This window comes from Pseudorca crassidens, chromosome 10 (assembly GCF_039906515.1).
Source record: "Pseudorca crassidens isolate mPseCra1 chromosome 10, mPseCra1.hap1, whole genome shotgun sequence".
Classification (NCBI taxonomy): Eukaryota; Metazoa; Chordata; class Mammalia; order Artiodactyla; family Delphinidae; genus Pseudorca; species Pseudorca crassidens.
The window spans coordinates 42,844,450-42,863,272 of record NC_090305.1 but is presented as its reverse complement, the minus strand read 5'-3'; the positions used below and the strand labels follow the sequence as shown (position 1 = coordinate 42,863,272).

Here is an 18,823-nt window from a genome sequence, read left to right as displayed (position 1 = left end):
AAGTTCTTTTCCTGTACCAGCTGGTGAGATTTGTTAATGTATTTGTTTTTCAGCTTTCTAAACTTGGGGAATTTTTGTATTAAGTATTCTAATTGGAGAGATTAAGTTTTAGCTATTTTTTTCACAATGAAATGTTGACTCAGTTTCACCCAATGACAAAATGGCTTCATAAGCACATAACCACATCTCTCTACTTCTGTCCCAGAAAGATTAGCACAATCTGCACATTTTAAGAAAGACAAGTTGGCCTCAAAATGGTATTTATAAGCAATATGGTTCTCTACCAAAGTATATGACGCATCAAATTTATTCTGAATTTATGAAATTAATTACTATAGACAGTGGTTTTCTGACCCCAATTATGATTTTATAATAATAAAATCAACCACATGGTTGTAAACCATATGCTTTATAAATTCATCTTAGTGTCACCAAGTAGGAATAAAAACTCACTGAAAATCTAGAAAAGGATATTACAATTTTTCAGCAGTGCTGTATTCCCCTTGTGAGTTAGGAATAGCAAACAAAAGTTTTTAAAGTAACCACAGTTTTAGAAATTTTGATGCATTACCATGTGAACTTGCAGAGACATGCTTATGGTAATTCCCTAAAGGCTGACCTGGGGTCAGTGTAATACCTTCAATTATTATTGGAATGATAAAACTGCCATATAAGATAAATTTTCAAATGAGCATATTTAGAAGCTTGCAGGAAATCTGGAGTAGAAATTTGGGGATTTAGTTGGAAAATATGAAAAAATTTCCATAAGATCTCAAATTTGTCATCTTTTGGGTTTTAGTGTGAGGCCAAAATATGATCTAGTTTCAAGTGATGGATGGCTAGGAGCATAGTGACCCATTGAAACCCCAAAAATAGGTTAATACAAAAACAATTTTAGTGAAAAACTATATAGAATATTGGAAAATATTAATAGAGCTATGACACGTGAGACTAGGTGCATCTTTCAGGAAAGAAATATGAAAAAACATTTTAAAGAGACATTTCTTCTCAAATTTAATTATTCAGCAAAGCAAACACAGTAACACTTTTTCCTATATTTTAATCTTCTTTCTTTCGCTTCTTTTCTTTATTTCTTTGTTTTCATTTTCTCACTTTCTCCTTTTCTCCCTCATGCAGCACGTGGAAAGCCTCCTAGAATAATTTTGATTGCCTTTTCTTATCAGTTTTTTTTTCATTAAAGTAGGCTTGATTAAGTGAGCCCCAAACAGGGCACAAACTCCAGTGTGAAAACCGTCCTGAGTCTCCCAATGACAGCACGCTCCTTAAAGTCTTAGAAGGGCTCCCTTTCAGCTGCAGTGTCAGAGCCAGCTAAGACCCTATCTAATGCCTCAGTTCCATCCCTAGACTGTCCTCTTCTGCACTTACCCAATTGTTTAACATTCTCTGCATGGCCTATGCTATTTCACGCCTCTTTGATTTTGCTCTAGTTGTTTCCTCTGCCTAGAACACCTTGCTCTATTTTCCTCACCTGTGTGACTTGCATTCATGCATTAAAACTCCATTTAGGAGTCATCTTCTCCTGAATCTCTCTCTAATCCCCTGAATGGAACTAAGTGTCCTTATATGCTTCCACTACATACTGTAACTCATCTATCAGAGTACTTGACATATTATATTGAAATTATCTGTTATGTTTGTCTCTTCACCTAAAGTATAGGTTCCTCGGTTTCTATTATCTTTGTTCCCTGGATTCTTATTCCAGTAATTGGCACAAACTCTCCCAATATTATAAGTTACTTCTATTAGCAGAGATCCAAAGTGTGAAATGGAAATATCTATCAGATTATCTTAGTCTTATGCCATTAAATGTTTGATTCCTCTAAATTCCCTTGTTCTGAGACTATGGTAGTTAAAAATACTTTTAACTATTGTCTGATTCCTGTGACAGAGACAGTGTTCCCTTATACTTTCCAACCCCACTTGTAGTTAAGCTGATACAATGAGATTGGTTTTGGTCAAATGATTATGGGCATGACAGACATGTGTTGCTTTTTGGCAAAGGTAGTTAAGAGCCAGTATATATTTCCCAGTTCACTCCTCTCCAGCCATGACAACGTTAGAGGCTGTAAAATGACTTATCCCCAAATTGAAAAAAAATAAAACAACAAACATTTATCTCATCACTTCTAAAGCCTCCTCAGGAACTGCGAGAAACTTAACTAGATAATTCTGTCTCAGAGCCTGTCATTAAGTCAAGCTGGTGGGGGCAGGGGAGAGTGCTGTTGGCATCATATCAAGACTCTTTCTGGCCAAAGGATTTGCTTCTAAGATCACACATGTGGTTGTTAGCAGGCTACATTTCCTCTATGGTGGTAGGCTGGATATTTTAATTCCTCACCATGTGGGTTGCTCTCAACAAGGAAGTTTACTTTCTCCAGAGCAAGAAATCCAGGAGCAAGAGAGTGGGAACTCAAGGCAGAAGCTGTAATCTTTTATAATATAATTTTGAAAGTGACATACTATCACTTCTGCTATATGTTGCTGTATGCTGCTATAGACCACTTCTGGCATGATATGGAAAGGAACTAAATAGGGTGTGAATACCAGGCAGTGGGGGACACTGAGACCCATCGTGGAGGCTTGTTTCACAGAGGCTGCATGTTGAGGTGGTCCATGAACAGAAAGGACATCTGGACCTTGAGATACAACAGACTCTCCAACCCATATTAGATGTCAATTAGATGTCAAATAGACAAGAAATAAACTTCTGTGATGCTAAGCCAATGAACATTTAGGGTTTATTTGCCACTATGGCACAGCCTACCTTTTCAGAACAATAAAGCTCTTCACATAGTTATGTCTACAGAAAGAGACAGTGAAGATTGAAAGAGCTTCAAGTGTTCTATGACTTTTAAGATTAACTTCTTGGGGGATTCAAGATGGTGGCGGAATATGAGGACATGGAGTTCATCTCTCTCCATGCATGCATCAGGAATACATCTATAGATGCAACAATTCTCACAGAAGACTGGCTGAAAACAAGCTGAAGACCTTGGACACCAGAAAGAACTATAAAGATCCCTGCATAACTGGGTAGGATGGAAAAAAGAAGGGAGAAGGAGGAGGAAAGGAAGCAGGACAGGACAGGGCAGGGGAGCTAAAGCAGAGGAGAGATTCCCGAATTCGGGGAAACTCCCTCTCTGACGGGGGAATCGATTGGGACAGAAGGGAAGCATTTGAGGCTGTCAGAAGAGGATGAAGCAGCAAATTGGTAGCAGATGGGAAAGAGTGAGAAATACACAGACGGTCTGTACTGTGGCTCTCTGTGCCCTGGACTGGGATGTGTGTTCACAGTTATGCAAGGGGGCTGGGAGCTGGAGTGTGGGAATTGGGGAACAGGCCAGGAGTGAGAACTGTTGTTGGTTGTGGGGAGACGGACTGAGGGGACGGGAGGGAGGAAATATGCAGCAGGGAATGCCTACAGAGGAAGACTGGACTGCCATGGAAGCAGGTGTTACTGATGAGTCACACACAGGGGGAGGAGCCACTATTGTGGCCTCTCTCTCCCCACACATCAGTGTCTGCCGACGGACAATAAAAGAAGCCCTCTCAGGGCTGGCCCTCACATGCCTGCTGCTGGGTGTCAGAAAAAACCTGGCCAGGGCCAGCCCTCACGCGCCTTATGCTGGGTGCCAGAAAAGGCCCTTACTAGGGCCATATCTCTTGTGCCTATGGCCTCCGGCTCCCTGCGCATTTGGCACCACTGGGGCTCCCACCGTCCAAGCAGTCATACCACCTCTGCGCCTGGTCCTCACTGGGGCAGACCCACAAGCTCCAAGGCATTCTCAGGACCAGACTCCTGTGAGTAGACCACATGCAGAGGTGTGGATAAAACCAAAGCTGAATCCCAGGGATGGGGCAAATAAGGAAGAAGATCAAAAATCTTTCTGTTGGCAGCACAAGCTGCAGATTAAATCCCTGCAATCAGCTAGGTAGGCCCTGCATCTATGGAACATCTTAGTAGACAATTAGTGTTCCCCAAAATGAAAATGTTCTAGCTCTGACAGCTGTGGACTTCAGGGGCAGCACACGCAGTAATTGGGCCAGATCAGAATCTGAGTTATCCCCAAAGGGCACACAGCAGGTCCAGAGACCAGCCCAGGGAGTTGGAGGTGGGCTGTGGCTCATGGCATGTGCAAGGACACTTTCAGCTGAGACCCCAGGGAAACATAATTATTATTATTAATTTTATGTTTTGATTCATTCCATTGTTGGTTCTGGCCTTTTTTGTTTGTTTTTTTCCCTTTCGTTTTTTGTCTGTTTGTTGGGTATTGTTTCAGTATTTTTTTTCTTTAATTTAGTCTTTTGTGTTCTATAACATATTTTTTATTTTTATTTTTTTATATACTTCTATTTTAACTTTGCTTTTCTGTTGTTCTGTGTTCTTTTCTCTTATATTTTTTCTTCTTTTTCTTTAATATATTTTTTATATTTCCATTTCTACTTTGCTTTTCTGTTGTCCTGTGTTTTTCCCCTTTTTGTTTTATTTTAAAAATTATTTTTATAGGTTTTATCTGTTTCCTTGCTTTATGCTTTAGTTGGCACACTACTTTGGTTTTGATTTTAGGTTTGTGCTTTTGTTAGTTTTGATCCTAATTGCTTGATTTCACTTTTGAGTTCTTCTAATTGTCTGGTTGTTCTCTTGTTTTTCATTTATTTGGTTCTGTTTTTGTTTCTTTTGCATCTGTGTGTGTTTCCTTGATTGTGTTTTTGTTTGTTTGATTTTACCATTTCTCTGGGGTTTTGTTTGTCTTTTTTGGTTCTTTTTCTTTAATATATTTTCTATTTATTTTTATATTTCTATTTTTATGTTGCTTTTCTGTTGTTCTGTCTTTTTTCCCCTTTCTCTTTTTTCTTCTTATCAGTTTTTTTCATTTTGTTTTGTTTCTTTGCTTCCTTCTTCAGTTGGCACTCTACTTTGGTTTTGTTTTTTTAGTATTGTGTTTTTGTCAGTTTTCTTTTTAATTATTTGATTTCATCCTTGGGTTATGCTTGCTTTTTGATTTATTTGGTTCTGTTTTTGTTTCTTTTGTGTGTGTGCATGTTTCCTTGTTTCTATTTTTGTTTGTTTGATTTTACTTTTTACCATTTGTTTGAGGTTTTCTTAGTCTTTTCATTCATTCTTTCTTTTTTTTTTAATCCCCTTTATCGTTGGGATGAGCGAATTGCAGGGTCTTGGTTCCTCGACCAGAAGTCAGGCCTGAGGTTCTGGGGTGGGAACACAAGTCCAGGATGCTGGACCACTAAAGAATTCCCACCCCCAGGGAAGATTAATCTCTGAGAGCTCTCACAGAGACCTCTATCTGAATACAAGATCCGGCTCCACCCAACTGCCAGCAGCTTCCAGAACTGGACACCCCACACCAAACAACAAACAAGACAGGAAAACAAACCAACCCATCAGCACACAGTCTAACTAAGGTCATACTAAACTCACAGACACCCCAGAGCACACCATCTGACATGGTCCTGCTCATCAAAGGGAAAAGACTCAGCTCCACCCACCAGAACACAGGCACCAGTCCATCACATCAGGAAGCCTATGCAAACCACTGGACTAACTTCAACACCAGGGGAAGAAAACAGAAGCAAGAGGAACAGAAATACTGTAAATTAGACAAAATGAAAAGAGGGAGAAATATCTTGCAGGCAAAGGAACAAGAAAAGAAAAGCCCACAAGAACAAATAAATAAAGAGGAAATAGACAAGCTACTTGAAAACAAATTCAAAGTAATGATAGTAAAGATGATTCAAGATCTTAGAAACAGGATACAGAAAATAAAAGAAAATTTTAACAAGGAACTAGAAGAACTAAAGAGCAAACAAACAGTAATATAAAGCACAATAACTGAAATTAAAGATACTCTAGAAGGAATTAATAGCAGAATAACTGAGGCAGAAAAACAGATAAGTGAGCTGGAAGATAGAATAGTGGAAATAACTGCCACAGAGCAGAATAAAGAAAAAAGAATGGAGGACAGTCTCAGAGACCTCTGGGATAATATTAAGTGCACCAACTTTCAAATTATAGGAACCCCAGAAGGAGAAGAAAAAAAGAAAGGGTCTGAAAAAAATATTTGAAGAGATTATAGTTGAAAACTTCCCCAACATGGGAAAGTAAATAGTCAGTCAAGTCCAGAAAGTGCAGAGTCCCATACAGGATAAATCCAAGAAGAGACAGGCTGAGACACATATTAATCAAACTAACAAAAACTAAACATAAAGAAAAAATATTAAAAGCAGCAAGGGAAACACAACAAATAACATATAAGGGAATCCCCATAAGGTTAAGAGCTGATTTTTCAGCAGAAGCTCTACAGGCCAGAAGAGAGTGGCAAGATATATTTAAAGTGATGTAAGGGAAAAACCTACAACCAAGTTTACTCTACCAGCAAGGATCACATTCAGATTCGATGGAGAAATCAAAAGCTTTACAGACAAGCAAAAGTAAAAATGATTCAGCACCACCAAACCAGCTTTATAACAAATGCTAAAGGAACTTCTCTAGGCAGAAACACAAGACAAGGAAAAGACCTACAAAAACATACCCAAAACAATTAAGAAAATGGTAACAGGAACATAAATATCAATAATTGCCTTAAATATAAATGGATTAAATGTCCCAACCAAAGGACACAGACTGGTTAAATGGATACAAAAACAAGACCTGTTTATATGCTATCTACAAAAGACCCACTTCAGACCTAGGGACACATACAGACTGAAAGTGAGGGGATGGAAAAAGATATTCCATGAAAATGGAAACCAAAAGAAAGCTGGAGTAGCAATTCTCATATCAGACAAAAATGACTTTAAAATAAAGATTATTACAAAAGACAAGGAAGTACACTACATAATGATCAAGGGATCAATCCAAGAAGAAGATATAACAATTTTAAATATTTATGCACCCAACAAAGGAGCACCTCAATACATAAGGCAAATGCTAGCAGCCATAAAATGGGAAATCAACAGTAACACAATAATAGTAAGGGACTTTAACTCCCCACTTTCACTAATGGAAAGATCAACCAAAATGAAAATAAATAAGGAAACACAAGCTTTAAATGACACATTACACCAAATGGGCTTAATTGATATTTATAGGACATTCCATCCAAAAACAACAGAATACACTATCTTCTCAAGTGCACACAAAACATTCTCCAGGATAGATCACATCTTGGGTCACAAATCAAGCCTCAGTAAATTTAAGAAAATTGAAATCATATCGAGCATCTTTTCTGACCACAACGCTGTGAGACTAGATATCAAATACAGGAAAAAATCTGTAAAAAATAAAAACACATGGAGGCTAAACAATGTGCTACTAAACCACCAAGAGGTCACTGAAGGAATCAAAGAGGAAATCAAAAAATACCTAGAAACAAATGACAATGAAAACATGACAGCCCAAAACCTATGGGATGCAGCAAAAGCAGTTCTAAGAGGGAAGTTTAGAGCAATACAATCCTACCTCAAGAAACAATAAAAATCTCGAATAAACAACCTAAATTTACACCTAAACCAATTAGAGAAAGAAGAACAAAAAAGCCCAAAGTTAACAGAAGGAAGAAAATTATAAAGATTGGATAAGAAATAAATGAAAAAGAAATGAATGAAACAATAGCAAAGATCAATAAAACTAAAAGATGGTTCTTTAAGGAGATAAACAAAAATGATAAACCATTACCCAGACTCATCAGGAAAAAAAGGGAGAAGACTCAACTCAAGAGAATTAGAAAGGAAAAAGGAGAAGTAATAACTGACACTGCAGAAATTCAAAGGATCATAAGAGACTACTACAAGCAACTATATGACAATAAATGGGCAAACTGGAAGAAATGGACAAATTCTTAGAAATACACAGCCTTCCAAGACTGAACCATGAAGAAATAGAAAATATAAACAGACCAATCACAAGCACTGAAATTGAAACTGTGATTAAAAATCTTCCAACAAACAAAAGCCCAGGATCATATGCCTTCACAGGAGAATTCTATCAAATATTTAGAGAAGATTTAACACCCATTCTTCTCAAACTCTTCCAAAGTGTATCAGAGGGAGGAACACACCAAAACTCTTTCTACAAGACCACTATCACCCTGATATCAAAACCAGAAAAAAGGTATCACAAAAAAAGAAAATTACAGGCCAGTGTCACTGATGAACATAGATGCAAAAATCCTCAACAAAATATTAGCAAACAGAATCCAACAGCACATTAAAAGGATCATACCCCACGATCAAGTGTGGTTTATCCCAGGAATGCAAGGTTTCTTCAATATACACATATCAATCAATGTGATACACCGCATTGACAAGTTGAAGAATAAAAAGCATACGATCATCTCAACAAATGCAGAAAAAACTTTTGACAAAATTGAACACCGATTTATGATAAAAACTCTCCAGAAAGTGCACATACAGGGAACCTATATCAACGTAATAAAGGCTGTATATGACAAACCCAGAGCCAACATCATTCTCAATGGTTAAAAACTGAAACCATTTCCTCTAAGATCAGGAACAAGACAAGGATGTCCACTTTCACCCCTATTATTCAACATAGTTTTGGAAGTTTTAGCCACAGCAGTCAAAGAAGAAAAAGAAATAAAAGGAATTGAAATTGGAAAAGAAGAAGTAATACTGTCACTGTTTGCAGATGACATGATACTATACAGAGAAAATCCTAAAGATGCCAACAGAAAACTACTAGAGCTAATCAGCGAATTTGGTAGAGTAGCAGGATACAAAATTTCTGGCATTCTTATACTCTAACAACATGAAATCTGAAAGTGAAATTAAGGAAACACTCCCATTTAACATTGCAACAAAAAGAATAAAATACTTAGGAATAAACCTACCTAAGGAGGTGAAAGACCTGTATGCAGAAAACTATAAGACAGTGATGAAAGAAGCAAAGGCAATACAAACAGATGGAGAGACATACCATGTTCTTGGATTGGAAGAATCAACATTGTGAAAATGACTACACTACCCAAAGCAATTTACCAATTCAATGCAATCCCTATTAAATTACTAATGACATTTTTCACAGAACTAGAACAAAAAATTTCACAATTTGCATGGAAACACAAAGGACCCCAAATAGTCAAAGAAATCTTGAGAAAGAAAAATGAAGCTGGAGGAATCGGGCTCCTGGACTTCAGACTACACTACAAAGCTACAGTAACCAAGACAGTATGTTACTGGCACAAAAACAGAAATATAGACAAATGGAACAGGACAGAAAGGCCAGGGATAAACCCACACACATATGGTCACCTTATCTTTGACAGAGGAAGCAAGAATATACAATGGAGAAAAACCAGCCTCTTCAATAAGTGGTGCTGGGAAACAAGGATAGATACATGTAAAAGAATGAAATTAGAGCACACCCTAACACCATACACAAAAATAAACTCAGAATGGTTTAAAGACCCAAATGTAAGGCCACACACTATAAAACTCTTAGAGGAAAACATAGGAAGAACACTCTTTGACATAAATCACAGCAAGATCCTTTTTGGCTCACCTCCTAGAGAAATGAAAATAAAATCAACAATAAACTAATGGGACCTAATGAAACTTAAAAGCTCTTGTACAGTAAAGCAAACCATAAACCAGACAAAAAGATAACCCTGAGAATGAGAGAAAATATTTGCAAACAAAGAAAGTAACAAACGATTAATCTACAAAATATAGAAGCAGCTCATGCAGCTCAAGGTCAAAAGAACCCAGCCCAATCCAAAAATGGGTGGGAGACCTAAATAGGCATTTTTTCCAAGGAAGACATACAGATGGCCAACAAACACATGAAAAGATGCTCAACATCACTAATCATTAGAGAAATGCAAATCAAAACCACAGTGAGGTATCACCTAACACCAGTCAGAATGGCCATCATTAAAAAATCTAGAACAATAAATGCTGGAGAGGGTGTGCAGAAAAGGGAACCCTCTTGTACTTTTGGTCGGAATTTAAATTGATACAACCACTATGGAGAACAGTATGGAGGTTCCTAAAAAAACTACAAATAGAACTACCATACAACCCAGCAATCCCACTACTGGACATATACCCCGAGAAAACCATAATTCGAAAAGAGTAATGTACCACACTGTTCATTGCAGGACTATTTACAATAGCCAGGACATGGAAGCAACCTAAGTGTCCATCGACAGATAAATGGATAAAGAAGATGTGGCACATATATACAATGGAATATTACTCAGCCATAAAGTGGAAAGAAATTGAGTTCTTTGTAATGAGGTGGATGGACCTAGAGTCTGTCATACAGAGTGAAGTAAGTCAGAAAGAGAAAAACAAATACTGTATGCTAATGCATGTATATGGAGTCTAAAAAAACAGTACTGATGAACCTAGTGGCAGGGCAGGAATAAAGACACAGACATAGAGAACGGACTTGAGGATACGGGGCAGGGAAAGGGAAGCTGGGACGAAGTGAGAGAGTAGCACTGACATATATACACTACCAAATGTAAAATAGATAGCTAGTGGGAAGCTCCTGCATAGCACAGGGAGACCAGCTTGATGCTTTGTGATGACCTAGAGGGTGGGATGGGGAGGGTGGGAGGGAGGCTTAAGAGGGAGGGGATATGGGTGTATATGTATACATATAGCTGATTCACTTTGTTGTACAGCAGAAACTAACACAACATTGTAAAGCAATTATACTCCATTAAAAATGAAGAAAAAAAGATAAGACATCAAAAAAAAAAAGAAGTAACTTCTTATTTTAAATTAAAATATTGGATTTATTTATTTATTTTCTTATGTGCCAATTTTGTAAATCTGGTTAATGTGCATCTGTACTCAGAATGTTGACAAAATCAGGTACCAAAGACATTGTAGCTGAAGGTCAGACAAAGGGAGTTAATATTCTTCTCCTGACTTCTTGGAATACAGGACACTGGTAAGGTTTTCCAAAGCAGACACACAATCCCTGGATATTTTTATGCAGTCAAACTTTTCTTTTAAATTGATTTCAAATCATTTCAGGCACATAAATTTTTACACTAAATACAACCTACCTCATTAGATTGTTCTGAAGAATAAATGAGGCAATGTATTTAACAATGTCTTCTGAAGAGTAAAATAATATGTAAACATTAAACATTGTTCATATGTATGTGATATCGAAAGCAAATTACTGGAAAAGACTCAATGATAGTAATCCAAAAATATTTTCAAGAATAGAGTACATATTTATTCTGAATAGTTTTGATTTTTTGTTTATGGGGAAACAGTTCAAATGGAAAAAAATTTAATGGTATTTAAATATATATCCAACCCATTTACTTGGTCAAGAGATGATCTCTCATTGGGAATAAAGATGAAATCAATAAATCCAGTCCTAAGAGTCAGCTATCCAAAAGACTGGTCATATACGTCATGTATTTCATCTGATAGCCTCTCAAACTGTTCCACTGTCAGTATCTAAAGTTCATTTCATTTATGGTGTTATGGGTAATGCCTCTTTGGACATATAAAATACCATTGTGCTCCAGGAGCACTATTATGTGATATAAAGATTGACCTATGCAGTCAAATCAATAGAAACTTATGATTTTTTTAAAAAGTTAACATTAATTCCATCAGAGAAAGATAAAAAGAAATGTGTGAGTAGGTTTGAAAGCCAAAGGAGGAACAAAACAATCTTTAGATTATCTGAGATAGTAAATGTTTAGGTCCTCAGTCTTTAATGGTCTCTAAAGACAGCACCTTCAGTAACAAAATTATCCTTGGCCACAATTATCTAACGTTTATCCAGAGAGTCACCCCCCTGAACAGGCAAAAACCTTTTTGACAACATCTATTTTTACCTTGAAATTTTCTCTTGTAAAATAACCCTAGCCTGACCTTGATTAACTTATCAAATGAGCTCATCCTCCAAGCTGAAGGACTATAGTCTACCAGAGGAATAGCATGGCAACTGGCCAGCACAGCTCCATAGATCGTCTGGAGGGCACACCTCGGTAACATTCCCATTCTCTCTTTTCTTTCCTTTTTCTTGGTCAGGATTAGAAGCATGGGACAGAGTCAGAATGACACAGGTGGACCATGGAACCAGATAAATCTGTATTAGAAACCTAGTGCTGATACTTACAGTCTGACTAAACTTTGGAACTAGTTAAAATAGCTTTTTGAATTTCATGTTTCTCATTTGTAAATCAAAGCTATTAATCTCCTTGTTATAAGTTTGTCATGAGGCATCAAGGAAATATATATATTCATCGTGGAATGTAGCTTCCAAGACCTGGCATATGGTACTCCATAAATATTCTTCATTTTCCTTTGCAGCAAGAAGAGGAGTTGCAGACGAATAACTACCCTTTGTTTCACCCATCACATGTCATTAACTGGACCTCACCAGTGAGACGTTATTCAACAGAGCCAGCATCCCTAAGGTTGGGGGGTATGTCAGAATTCTACAAGAAGAAAGATGGAAAGGTCATCTCTCACCAGTGAAATAACACCAGTGGTGGATACTCCTGAAATCTGAGGAGCTGAGTAAGAATTCAGGGACTTTGTAATGCTAATGTAACTGTAGTACGTGATGATTTGCAAATACGTTCTGAAATATGAATTAATAAAAATTCATGTAAACATATAAAACACATATGTATGCCCTAATAAAATCAAGAAAAATTTTATAAAACTTCATGTATTTGTATGTTAGATTTAGCCTGTCTTATACATTGGTAACATTTTCATTTATTTCACTTTCCTCAATTTTTTTCAAATATAGAAAAAACCCATTCCATTTAAATTATCAGTAGCACATGTTATTTCATTATTGTCTTCCCATGGTAAATGTTGCTGTTATCTATGAGAGAGCCATTTTAAAAGTTATCACTGAGATTCTGTTCAAGTCAAAAACATGATTTATTTTACCCGGTAAAACTAAGTGGCTATGATTTGCTAAAAAGGTGGAGGTGTCAGTTTAACTCTTATTCAGGTAAGCATGCTTTGCATTCTGTAACTAAAATCATACAAGTTTAAAGCTTAGTGGCTAACCTTAACTTTTACGGTTACTGTTCATGACTTCTATCGGGTCTTGGCAGAGATCAGTAATGTATTATCTCTAACCTCTTTCTGCTTCCTTTGTATGAAAGAGTGGGTTTTAAAAGACCCACAGAGCTGAGATGGGCTTTGAGACAAGTAGAGAAGAAAGGTCTCAGACTTAGGAGCAGCGTGAACTTGCGACTCTGCCATTGCCATGTCTGGGGCATATGATTAGCTCTGTAAGAAGCAATCCAATTACAGGTATTCCCCCCATCCCACTTACCCAGTTTAGTTTAACTCTTATTAGATATATTTATTAATGGGTAGTGTGCTTTAACTGAGTTAAATCAACATATTATCTCTGTGTGTGTGTACGGGCACGCTGTTTAAATCATCAGTAGTGATAGACTGGCCAGCTAACGTTTCAGAAACTCTTGAGTTAATAGAACCTAGAGCAGGGAAATGTAAACTGAGAGAAAGAGAGAAAATCATCATGATGGTTAGGAATGACTTTCACATAGAGGTGGGAAGGCAATGTTAAGTAGTCAGTATGATGCACTAAACATCTAATTGGGGTGGGAGGGTGGAGCTGGTATGGAAAAGAATAGTAACAGGTGCCAACACCATGTCACTAACAGCTTTTATGAAAACACTCAATTGAGAAAAATGCCAGAGTAGAGGCCATAAAGAGCTACAGAGCTACAGACTGGCCATGGAGGAACAGGATGGCTACCAATCACACCAAGGAGAGATTTCAATAGTGGGAATGGATAGAAATTGGCATTTAGTGTCTACTGTGTCAAGAAAAGAAAAAATTATATATATTTGTGTACACCCCTCTAAATATCTCTGTAGAGGATGCTCATATATATATCCTCATAGGATTTCTATAAGGCAGGATTTATTTTTTCAATTTATTTGATTCAAGTATAGTTGATTTACAATGTTGTATTTATTTCTGCTGTACAGCAAAGTAATTCAGTTATAGACATATAGATGATCTTTTTCATATTCTTTTCCACTATGGTTTATCACAAGATATTGAATATAGTTCCGTGTGCTGTACAGTAGGACCTTGTTGTCTATCCATTCTCTATATAATAGTTTGCATCTGCTAACCCCAAACTCCCAATAATTCATCCCTCCCTCCCCACCTCTCCCCCTTGGCAACCACAAGTCTATTCTCTGTGTCTGTGAGTCAAGGCAGGCATTATTAACCATAATTTTCAGTTGGAAAAAACAGGCTCAGAGAGTTTGTTAACTTGCTAATGCCACATAAGAGGTGAGAAGCACAGTTGGACTGATGTCATTTGTTGACTGTTCTCCTCATTTTTTCATATGAAGATGACAACAGGGAAGATAGAAGCATTCCAGGTGAAAATCATATATTTGAAAGTGGAAGTAAGAGAAGCAGAGAATTGCTCATTTCCTCCAGATGTTTAACACTTGAACTGACTAGAACCCATCTCTCCGTCCAGTTTCTACTCAAGGAATAGTAGGAATGACATCAAACACATTCCCTTGAGTGTCCCCAAGAACACTTTCCCCCTACACACATTAATTTTAAAAACATAACATTGCTCAAAATGTACTGGTCAAATAACTGAATGCATCTACTTGTCTAAAGTACAAGACGTCCTTAGGAATAGGTTATATGTGACATAATTTTGAAGATACTGGAAAAACACTGCTTCCAGAAAGAACCTGTCCCATCTTTCTTCCTAGGATTTAAAATTCTATAATTAGACATGTATATGTTTTTATTAGGATGCATATAATCATGAAATTGCATGTAGAGTAATTTTTTGCCTTATTTTGAATGACTTTTGTCAACATTTTTTCCAATAAACTGCTTTCTAGCTTGGGAAAGAAGCATCTGATAATGGGGAGGGTATATAATGAGAGAGGCACCATGGAGAGCAGAAAAATAGGTAGGTATGATCAAGATCTTGTCATTCTGCTCACAAAAGGACATTGTGGGAGTAATGACTGCTAACTGATTACACTATATTTGTAAGTTCAAGAAGGTTGAGATTTTCCAAGTAGTTAGTTACATGAAAGTACAAGTGGTAAGCAGACCTGAAGGGTCAGTGATTACATCCACTGCTTACACGGTGGTATTTCACCTTCATACCCAAAGTTGACTCTTTTATCTTGCATGAATAATGTGATTTCTTGTCCTGCCGTTCTCTGCATAAAATGACATACCAGGGGGGCAAAAAAGTGATTCTCAATCTAATCTGTTTTGCAAATTTGACAGTGACTTAAAAGAGCAGGAAGTTGTCTGTGAGTAATGACACTGCTTATTTGTTTAAATGTCAAACTTGAACCTCATCAACTTTCAGGGAATATGTCCATAAAGAATATGGGTTTCAGTTCAGCCAGAGAGGATTTCAGTGTCATTCATTTCTGAGGAAAACAGCTGTCAGTTTCATGAAAACAAAGAGCTTTGAGTATATCTTTTTTTTTTTTTTTAAGTTGAATAAAATTGGACATTTCAGCACTTGGGGCTGTGGACAGTGCTCTCTCACTTGACATTATGAAACATCTACTCTAAAGATGTTTCTTTCCTGAGACTAAAGCACTCCTCAGGCTAGCAAACATGCACCCCTAAACTATGCAATTAGGATATGAAAACCATGCATCACAGGTCTGTGCAAGCCAGAATAAAATAACAGCAAAAAGGAGCAAATTTTATCACAGAGGTTAAGCCTAAAATAAAATTAGGGAAGGAAAATAATTATGATTTGTAGCTATTTCTGAAAAACACGTCAAAATTTTACTGCAATGCAATAACATTCCTCCCTCAGTGGGTTTTTTTTGGAGAGAATCACAGAACCATTAACCCCTCATGGTAATTTATTAATAGTGGGCATAGATGCAAGGGAGAAAAGGAAATACATTTAATAGGCTTGTAGACACTGGGAGAAAAGAATTAATTCTCTGTATGCTTTCTAAATCTAGAGTGGAATATCAGTGAAGAATTCTGGACCTGAGGTCAGAAGAAATGGAACTGAATCAGAATGATGTTCCTTAATAAGTCATTTTATTTCTCTAAGTCTTGCTTCTTCTGTCAAATGTGGGTTACTCTGAGGTTAAGTGAGAGAGTGTATGGGAAGGAGTCTGGCACAGAGTAGGTATTCATAGATGTTCAATTTTGATTATTCACTTATCATTAAGTATTAGCTTAATGCAGTGAAATGTTGCTATGCTAGTAGCCATGTATCTTAATTATTGTAACTCTAAGCATGGATGACAAGGAGAAGGGAAACAAGAAAAGCATTATGATTAACAGACTTAACCTTACAACTGGTCCTAACCATGTGTATTTCCACCTTTCACCTTGTCTGCCTCATCAAAACATTTCCTTTATGTTTGCCTTTAAAAAACTGCAACAAAGTTACAATAGCCTGAAAAAATGTACAGACAGAGCCAACTAAAGTTCTCAGAGGATTCTTATCTTTCTTGTCAAATAATATTCTACCAGCTCTCTCAGGAATGCCTTTCAGTCACATACTACCAACTATTCTGCCTCCTGAATTGGCGAGGGACTACTGTGACTGCTTCTTACCCAGACTGACACATATGGGGAGAGAAGGTAAAAATCAGGCTAGCGCTGAGAGCCTGATAATTCTCTTATCATCCTCCACTGCAGCTACAAAGTCTCTACTTTGGACTTCAACACCTCCCAGCCTATTCCACCTCGCTCATCTTCTCCCCCTTTTTGTAACTGAAAATCTAGAGCATCTTCTCCTAGCCCCCCCCATCTCCTGTCATTTTCCACAGAGATTCCCTCCACACTGCCCTCTGCATTTAAACGCCTCCTACTCTCCATTCATCTAGGTGCACGCTCCTTCCATTCACAATTTATGTTCAATCGTCCCTCCCTTCCAAAGCCCCTGTTTTTTTTGTTTTTTAAGTCGATTTCCCAGCTGCCCTAATAAACTCCATCACCACAGCCACCATCTAGCCACGGCACCGCTTCTTCAACCCTCAGAAATTGTGCAGAGGTGGGGAGTGGGAGAGGAAATTTATGCTTGCATACCAACCTAGACAGCGACAAATAGTGAGAACCTAGCACAAAGCTTGGTCTAGTCTTTGGAAAAAAAGAAATCAGCTGCAAATATTTCCCGAGCCTGGAAACAAGCATGCTCTGGAAAATACATGGGTACAGTGGATAAATGAATGAATGGATGGAGGGATGAATGATTGCGATTTCCTTGGTACTTTTCTCAGAGGCCCCTCCTCCTTGCTCGCTCCCGGCTTGGCTCCTGTTTAATTCAGCTTCCTTGCATGAGTGCATCTCCCTGCTTTGCCTCTGCTCCCACTTCCTGCCCTTTCATTACCGCCTCTGGACTCAGCCTCAACCCCTCGCCAAAGGGCACTTGTACCGGGCTCACAAATCCTTTGTGATTTCCACAGCCCAGGAGAGCTTGCTCCGAAGGGGCACAGCTTCTCATCCTGCCAGCCTGACCTCTCCCCACCCCCGAAACACTCGTCCACGTTACACAAAAGGATGACTAATTCCCCCACACTCCATCAAATCCACCTGGAGAGCCCTGCCTCTGTCCCTTTCCCCGCGCTTGGAACCTTGGTGCTCCCAAAGGCAATGCGGCTCCCTGCAGAAAAAGGGATCACCATTCCAGGGCTCGGTCCTGGTTCGTAAAATCAGAAAACTTTTTTAAAAAATATAACCCCACCCCGAGAGCAGCCACCTCTTTGTGTGCATCCCTGGGGGGAGGAGGGGTCTTGGCAGCCGGGGGCGCGAGGACTTGGCAGCCCCTACCTGGGGCTGCCCGGCGGACACTCACCCAGGACGTTCCCAATGAGAGCCACCACGAACACGATGATGTAGCCGGCGATCAGGACCCACTCGTATTCTTTGGGGTGGAGGTATTCCCTCCACAGGTACCGCAGGAATTCCTCGTCGTCATAGTCGGTGGGGTTTAAAAAGGGCTCTTGAGTTGCATTCAGCTCCGGAGCAGATGACCAGTTGCGACAAGGGGGGGAGTCCTCCAGTTTGGTGCCGGACATCACGGGCTCCAGTCCGGGTCGGCTCAGTGCTGCAAGCGGCTCGGCCCCTGCCCCATGGGCGCCGCGGTGTGCGGCGTGAGGAGGCGCGGACAGGCGACCAGGGGCTCAGGAGCAGAAAATGACGTGAAAAGTTACGGAGCCAATGCCTCCGAGTCTCCCGCCCGCCGGGCAACTAGTCCGCCGGCGGGGCTGTGTCTGCAGGCGATGTTGCACCGGGAGGCGAGGAGTAGGCTGAGCATCCAGGGACTGGGCACCAGAGGCTGCAGCAGGGACACCGGGAGGGGAAGCTGCTACCGCGGCTAGGGCTCATTCCAGCGCGAAGTTCGCAGCCCACAGCCTCTTCCCGCACCCGGGAGAGCTGGGGCTGAAGAAGGAAAAAAAAAAAAAAAAAGTCGTGAAAATGATATTAACCTGTTTATCCGTGGGTTCCATCTCCCTCTTTTCTACTTCTTTTTTGTTCCTGCACTTCTCAAGTGCAGTTTCTGTAAACACAGACTTGTGTAGGTCTGTGCACATGACAAGCCTGGCAACATAGGATTAATATAGGATTTGCAGATGCTTTTGTCTGGGACAGGTAAATACAAAGTAATGAGGGGCAGCCACCGTGTTCCTCAAGCAGGACGATGCAAAAGTCATTTCAGGCAAGTCATTTAACATTTGCTTGGCTTTGCCAACTTAACTCAGCTAGTACTTGATGAATCTTTAAGGCATCTCCTCCTCTCCTCCTCCCCTCTTC

At 38.9% G+C, this 18,823-nt stretch overlaps 1 protein-coding gene across 1 annotated transcript in view; it reads right to left on the bottom strand.

Moving 5' to 3' along the window:
• HCRTR2 (hypocretin receptor 2) overlaps window positions 1-18,087 on the bottom strand; it is a 122,174-nt gene extending 104,087 nt beyond the window's left edge. The window contains exon 1 of the mRNA XM_067755851.1: window positions 17,865-18,087. Within this exon, the coding sequence (XP_067611952.1) occupies window positions 17,865-18,087 (223 nt within the window). The remainder of the gene's footprint in view (window positions 1-17,864) is intronic.
• Between the last annotated feature and the right edge of the window lie 736 nt (window positions 18,088-18,823).